At 41.5% G+C, this 8457-nt stretch overlaps 1 protein-coding gene across 1 annotated transcript in view; it reads left to right on the forward strand.

Annotated features, from left to right (window-relative positions):
• Positions 1-7829, forward strand: part of LOC126473553 (uncharacterized) — an 85409-nt gene extending 77580 nt beyond the window's left edge. The window contains exon 3 of the mRNA XM_050100715.1: positions 7130-7829. Within this exon, the coding sequence (XP_049956672.1) occupies positions 7130-7470 (341 nt within the window). The 3' untranslated portion in view covers positions 7471-7829. The remainder of the gene's footprint in view (positions 1-7129) is intronic.
• The last annotated feature ends 628 nt before the right edge of the window (positions 7830-8457 follow it).

The raw sequence follows: 8457 nt of genomic DNA on the forward strand, positions 1-8457 counted from the left end.
TGAACAGAAAATATTTTAAGTGTTGAGTATCTCTGTAATCCACAAGAAAATGAACTATTGTACATTACGTTCTTGGGCTGTAGAGAAAACGCTATCAAAGAAAATAATACGAACCAGGTAGACTTTACTAGTTCTTACTGAATTAAATGTAGAGCAAGAGAGATTTTAACAAAATCGATATGTGTAACTACGTAATATGATGTCACAGCTGCATCTCCCTTGTTCCTGTGCATAACAAATATAGTTTGCTCTGGTAGCAGCATTGTAAATAACTTCGAATGTGACAGTTTTGCAATGCGAACCACGTGATAGGGCAATATTAATCCGAAGGTTACCACTAATCTTATAGTGGGCTAGGCAACTGCACTGGACTACAAATAGGCATTTGTCTATACTTGTAGCGTATCTCACAGAGAACTGGATGCACAATAGGACAACTCGCTCCGTATGTATTCCAGCTTGCAAGCGAAGGATGGAAGGGAGATTTGAACTTTACGTTCAGTTTGTGACGAGATCATTACAGACAAGAAAACGGTTGGATTGAACAGGGATGGGCAGGGAAATTAGCCACCGTTCCATAATTCACCTTGAGTGATTTAGGGAAATTACCCGAAATCTGGATGGCCAGATTTTAGGTGATATGTACTCGCATCAGGAAGATGGTAAATGACCCCCAGTCGAGGAAAGCTGATCAGAAGTTTTGTGCCTCACTTAACTTGTGAAATTCACAGAACCTTACGTCTCAAAGTGGCCCAGTAAATTACTCCTTCTCCATAAATATATCACAAAGTAATTGTACATGTAAGATGAGAGACCAGTGTTCGAAGCAGATTAATACATTCTTCTCTTTACATTACCATGATAAACTATTACATGGCTCTTGGCGAGTTTAACAGTAACTGCACACTATACTCGCAAACACTGTGTTGTTTTGTGTTTTGTGCGAAATGATTTGGAAATAACTGTTGAACATCGCTTTCCTCTTCTTTCCGTTACGTTTAACCTCACTGGAAACCTATAAAATATGTATTGATTCAACTCGTTTCAGTGTCATGTTAAATTACAAAAATGACATTCGTAAACTACTTATTTTGTTAGATGGCCCTAAGATAATAATATTCTGTTTTCCCCGTCTCCCTTAGCGGTATCGCAAACTAACTTACGTTTTCATACAACGAAGAGCTTGAAAACGGTTCTTTCTTTCTTCAGTCTACAAATCATAGAACTTCATGTCATCGAAATCAAGTAATTAACTCACGTGAGTAGATGGTATTGTGAGCAATACACATCTCACGAATAGTTGGTAAACACAAACCTTCGGCCGCGGGAGATGAAAGTTGAAAAATCTGACTGTTGTTTACCGAGGCAACATATCTCAGTTTTCAATACAAGAAACGCGAATCTTCTTCCGCACGCAGTTTCGAATTTGGTATTCCGCTTTTGCATGTGCATTTGGCATCAGATACGCTTAAGCGGTCGGGGAACTTCGCAAAATAAATGCTGGGCCTTATTGAGATGCTAATGCATTCACACGCGCGCAGCATTATTTTAGATGAAAAATGGCAGATTACGTGGCTGAAAATAAAGTTCCCACTTACGACTGATTTACAGCGTGTAGGTATTCGCCCCTGGCAATAATAGTACGGTACATTGTGCCTTAATATAACGCTTTAATTATTCGCTACCCTTAGCGCTCATACGATGTGTACGTGAATAAAGAACGCTTTATATGTAGGCTGCTGTTTTTCTCAGACAGACTGTGCCACTTCATATCGCCAACAACATTACTATAAGGCAATGTATTGGCTAACGTTGAGGACACCTGTGATATTTCCCTGTTTTTGACCATTCAGTCGCATGGTCCGTCTCTCAAGACCTCGTGACTGACGGGACGCTGAACTCTAGTTGAGATGGTCATTGCCGAAAGGTCATGAGTCAATTTTTTTACTAAAATGAGTTACATGTTTGAATTAGGTGATGAAGGGTAGCCAGATTAATACGTACAAGACGGACAGTAGTCAACCATCAAATGAAGTCACTATCAGAGCCCGAATCTTCACACCACCTAGAAAGGTCATGAGTCATTGACTCCTGCCAAATTTGCAATAACTATATGGAAATGTGTTTAGTTGAAGCGAAAAGACATTGGTGGCCTGATGCTGCCTTCACGTGTATATTTTTTTATTAAGTTTGACAAACTGTAATATTCCGGTTAGTGATTCACCACAGGAGCTCCAAAAAAGTTTTACAGTAAAATTAATGAAGTTTCTGACAGAAGCGAAAAGAAAAATCAAGTCCGTAATTTGAAGTTTGACTACAAACAAATTTTTCCGTTACCAAATAATACTATTCGGGATACGTGTTATTTGCATAAGATATAGGTCAGTGTTTTTGACACACTTAATGCGATAAGTAAGCACTCACACTTTTACGGGTAGCATGAAGGCAATGCCAAGAAAGGTGGAAACTAAGTTTGGTCATTTGTATACCATTACATCCAGACACAGATCCCAGAAGATCTGAATGAGCTTCATCTGTCCTCCATCGGGTGTGCTTGTCGGAATAAGAATAACACAATGATTCACTTTTATCTAAGATGCAAACCCACTGGGAGATTTAAGAAGACGAAATATTACTTCCCCATACACGAGCATAGTTTTCTCCCAAAATATACAGATAGGACTATAAAGAAGTTGATGAGCTATCATGACAGGACCTATATGCTGGAAGAGTATGCCATAATGATGAAAAAGGAATCAAGTAAATTCCCAGAGGAAACTGTGAACAATGTTGCTATATTAGAATTTAAAAATTGGTAGCTTGTCTATTTGACAAAGTCTTGCCTCTCTGAATCAAGCATGGTAAAATTTCCTAAGTACTATGAAATTTCTTTTTCTCCTTCTAAATGAATGAGTTTTGAGTATGATGCATGTTATACTGGAAAAATGAAAAGAGAGCAGTTCATTGATGGTGCTGTCACAGCAATATTTCAGCTCCTTTACATCTTCACTAAGGATCGTGTACCTTCCAGGGAGTTAGCACATCCTGAAAAGTGGGTGCCCAACAATTTCAAAAAAATACGAGATATATTGGAAATGAAAAAGTATATTCCACCTGCGTATATGGGATTTTACGATGAACTGCATGAATGGCAAATAGCAGGGGGAACAAACAATGACGACGATTACCAAAAAGATTAACATCTTTTATTGTGTTTTTCTTCAGCATCGTTATAAGAAGTGCAGCTACTGCTCAAAATGTGAATAAAATAGTAAGTGTCTCATCTAAGTTTGAAATTTAGCATATTTACTGATTTTGTAATGAAATCATCATGTTTTTCCAATTGTATCTTCAATTTATTGTAATGAATAGTTTTTCATTGCAAAAAAGGTCAGGAGTCAGCGGGTTTTAAATTTGCAATTTACGAAACAAAATTACACAATGCTGCACAGTCCTCGGACTCTTCCTAGGCCATTGGCATTGAATAATAATAAATACGCACATGATTTATGCTGTAGGGTGTTTTTGCCTTCTGTAAAATCTTGATTTTGTGACTCATGACCTTTTTGAAGTAACCGATTCATTTACGCTTTTTTTTTTTTTTTTTTTTTTTTTTTGCTTCCGTGAGTAGCGTCGCTTAATTACTGAGGATACCAGTGCAAAGAGGTACAAAAATATAAGTGCAGTGGCCTTCGTTTGTCAAGTATGCAGACACGCGTTTGCTTTAAAGGAGTGTCAATATTTTCACTGCTTGAGCACACTGAAGGCGTAGGCGTTTCGCCGCAAGCAGAATCCTGGAGGTCATCCTGACGGGAACCTGTAGTGTTTGCTATAGACACTACCCCGCCACCCTCGCAAACTCATAGCGGCAACTCAGTATTCCAGTGCAGAAAAGAACGTTCCTTTCGCCAGTCATACCGTTAGTAGTAGTCTATTAATAAATGCCCCTTTGCTATTCGTTTTTATTCCCTTCTCTAGGCAAGTCACTTCCACCTAATAAGCCGTTACACAAAAAATGACACCTTGTCATTGCTTTTGTCATGTGATGGTGTACAATATCACTGCAAAATTCTATTTATGCGATTCCGAAAGATAATTGTGTTAGACACTCATTGTTCATTATCATTCTTACCAATACGACAAGATTAAGCTGTTAGAATAAGAGGACACTTAAAAGTAATACTTACTGTACCCCATCCTGTTCATTTACACAGAGATGAAAAAAGTCGTGGGATACCTCTTAATATCGTGTCGGACTTCCATTTGCCCGGCGTATTGCATCAACTCGAACTGGCATGGGCTCCACAAATCGTTAGAAGTGCCCTGCAGGAATATTGAGCCACGTTGCGTCTATAGCCGTCTATAATCGCGAAAGTGTTCTCAGCGCAGAATTTTGTACACGAACTGACTTCTCGATTATGTCCCATAAATGCTCGATGGGATTCATATCGGGTGACCTGGTGGGCAAATCATTCTCTCCGATTGTCCAGAACGTTCTTCAAACCAATTGCGAACAATAGTGGCCCGGTGACATGACATTGTTGTTTGGGAGCATGAAATCCATGAATTGTTCAAATGATCTCGAAGTAGCCGAAAATAACCATTTCTAGTCCGATTCAGTGGAGCCTAGGACCCAGCCCATTCCATGTTACAACATGCCCACACCGTTATGGAGCCACCACGAGCTTGCACATTGGCTTGTTGAAATTGAATCCATGGCTTCGTGGGGTCTGCAACACACTAGAACCCTGCTATCAACGATTACCAACTAAAATCGGGACTCATCTGACCAGACCACGATTTTCCAGTCGTCTAGGGTCCAACGGATATGATCACGAGTCCAGGAAAGGCGCTGCAGGCGGTATCGTTTTGTTAGCAAAGGCACTCGCATCGGTCGACTGCTGCCATATCCCATTAACGCCAAATTTCGCTGCACTGTGCTAACGGATATGTTCGTCGCACGTCCCACAGTGATTTCCTCGGTTATTTGGCACAGTCTTCCTTGCCTATTTGCACTGACGGCTCTACACAAACGCCACATCTCTCGGTCGAGTGATGGCCGTCGGCCGCTGTGATTTCCGTGTTGAGAGGTAACGCCTGAAATTCAGTATTCTCGGCACACTCTTGACACTATGAATTTTTGAATACTTAACTGTCTAACGATTTCCGAAATGATATGTCTCACGCGTCTAGCTCCAACTGCTTTCAAAGTCTGTTAATTCCCGTCGTGCGGCGATAACCAAGCTGGAAACTCTTTCACATGAATCATCTGAGGACAGGTGACAGCTCCGATAATGTACTGCCCTTTTATACCTTGTGTACCCGATATTAACCCTTATGTATATGTGCATATCGCTACACCATGACTTGTCCCCTCAGTGTCTTATGTGCGTTGAGGTTTAACATTAGAATCCGATTACCATCAGGAGTATTCATTAGATTTGTAAACTGCTTGACTTAGTTTCGAGCCAGCCGCGGTGGCCGAGCGGTTCTAGGCGCATCAGTCCGGAACCGCGAGACCGCTACAGTCGCAGGTTCGAATCCTGCCTCGGGCATGGACGTGTGTGATGTCCTTAGGTTAGTTAGGTTTAAATAGTTCTAAGTCTAGGGGCTGATGACCTCGGATGTTATGTCCATAGTGCTCAGAGCCATTTTGAACTTAGTTTCGAAAAAATCGGTTTTGCCTAAAGTCTTACCCACATTTTAGAAATCTCCAAGCCGTTGTGCAATGTGTGATACGAGGGTGAGTCAAATGAAAACCTTAAATTTGTAATAACAAATCGAAATTTCACGCCGTGATACTGTAAATTGGTAAGTGTGCTACAAACAGCGTCCAAATGGCCTGTAGGTGGCAGCATAGTGCAGATACACACATACCGTCGCAGTATCAGTATAAATATGGCCGCCCCACTAGCTACTTGCACCAGGGAAGAACAGCGTCCTGTTATTCGGTTTTTGCGTAATGAAGGTGTGAAACCTATTGAAGTTCATCGACAAATGAAGGTTCAGTACGGTGAAGCATGTTTGTCACAGCACTAAGTCTACGAATGGAATAGGAAGTTCGCAAATGTTGTGACTTTAGTGGAAGATGCTCCTCGTCAAGGTCAGGCACAACGAGTTGTGACTCCACAGAACATTGCGGCAGTTGAAGCCATAGTGAAGGAAAACCGCCGAGTGACACAGAACGACATTGCAGCATGTTTACAGTTTAGTCATGGGTAGCACGCCACATTGTGCACGATGTGCTCCAGTTTCACAAAGTGTCTGCAAGATGGGTGCCACCGCAGCTGACTCCTGATATGAGAGAACGACGTGTTGATGCTTGTGAAGAACTTATTCGGCGTTTTGAACGAGAAGGTGATTGCTTCATTGTAAGAATCGTTACTGGGGACGAAACATGGGTTCACTTCCACATACCGGAAACGAAGAGAGCGAGCAAGGACTGGAACCATTCCACATCACCAAAACCAAAGAAGTTTCGAACAGAACCATCAGCAGGGAAGGTTATGCTGACACTCTTTTGGGACGAAACAGGCGTCATTTTGGAGCATTACATGCCTAGAGGGACCACTGTCACCAGTGCATCATACACGGATCTCCTAAAAAATCATCTGCGGCCTGTAATCAAATCAAAGCGACGTGCATTGCTATCAGCAGGTGTCCTTTTGCAACATAACAATTCAAGCCCCCCACACTGCCCGTACAACAGTTGCAACAGTTACAGACCTGCAATTTGAGCGTCTTCCTCATCCACCATACTCACCAGACCATGCCCCAAGTGATTTCCATATGTTTGGACCACTCAAAGACGCAATGGGAGGAAAGAAGTTCCGTTCTGATGAAGAGGTACGCCACGTGGTGCATGAGTGGTGGCGCGGACTACGGAAGGAATTTTTTTCTAAAGGAATTTATGCACTTTGTAAGCGCTGGAGGACTTGCATTGAGCGTGGGGGAGATTATGTTGAAAAGTAGTACAGCTTTGTACCACTTCTGCACAACAAATAATATTTAAAAAATATTTAAGGTTTTCTATTGACTCACTCTCGTGTAACATTATTCGGCCTTTGGAGTTATGAATGTCTAGCGAATTGCTTGCTAGAGTGCTGACTGTGCCCGTATGTTTGCGCAGACTACGACAGCGGCAACGACCACCTCCAACAGCACGAGGAAGGGCATCCTGAGCTTCATCAACGCGCCCGACAGGCCCTGTCCCGGCAACCAGCTCAGGGACGTCACCGGCCAGTGCAGGGAGCCGTGGTAGCTGCCGGCGCGGCGCCCCGGGAGGCCCGGCGAGTCGCCTGCATCTTCAGAAGGCCACCTAGCGACAGGAGAGCCGTGCTGCCGCTTGTGGCTGTTGGGAAACGCGTCTCTCCAATGGCTCGAACAATGCATCGTGTAACTCTTCTAAGGAAATACAGTAAAACAACGTCTGTGTCATTCGTCAGACAAACAAATCGACTATGTGAATAAGATAAGAACTTCAGAATTCTGAAGATACGACTAAGGAATCTGTGATGAATTAAAAATCAACAGCATGGCTCCAGATTACAGAAAGTTTATTCATTCGTTTATGAATCTGCCGTACCTGTCTCTTACGTAGTATTGCCTCAACTACCAAACACGTAGCGCTCAGCTTTGCTTCGAAATCAGAAATGTTTCCTATATTCCTTCTTATACAATAGTGGCAGTTCATTGTAGAATTTTTTAGGAATATGAAACTAAAACCCTAAAGCAATTTGTTAGAAATACCAAGCAGCATCATTCATTGTATAATTAATGTTAACACTCTTCCATCATCACTTATTTATTTTTATGTATATAAGATTTTGCATGACGTAAATAAACTTTTATTGCATCAGCACTCAGTTATTTTTATTGTTCTATTTAAATTTCAGTGGTCAGAATTTAATTCATATTCAGTGTTTCTAAGCCAGTTTGAACGTAATGAATAATCATATTACATTATAAGCTCACCTGTTGCCAGGAATTGCTGAAATGTAAGTTACACGTCAGTTTATCACAGTGCATGGAGTCCTATGTGGTACTGAAACCTAACTGCAGTGAGATCAAATCACTTTAATTACTCTGAGCTAACTATGTGGCATGAACAGATACAGGTAAAAACAGTATTTACAGGTAAAACTACAAGACGTAATTTTTTTTTCTATCAGACACGCAGGCCATTTGCAAATTACATCTCAGTAACTACAGTGTCCACAGTTACATCCACTCATGTTGATCATACCGATACTATCATTCGTCATCTTATGTCTTAACAACAGGTAACCAGTAACTGCTAACGTAATTTACTGTGATCCCGATTTTCGATGTTCACTGCTCCGGTATCGACGCTGCTATAGGTCGTCACCAAGTGAGACCATTTGATGCCTTACAGTGCAATCTATTATGCGTCATATCCTGACACATGTGACAGTAATTAACTGAATGCTGTACACA

This window comes from Schistocerca serialis, chromosome 1, assembly GCF_023864345.2.
Source record: "Schistocerca serialis cubense isolate TAMUIC-IGC-003099 chromosome 1, iqSchSeri2.2, whole genome shotgun sequence".
Taxonomy (NCBI): Eukaryota; Metazoa; Arthropoda; class Insecta; order Orthoptera; family Acrididae; genus Schistocerca; species Schistocerca serialis.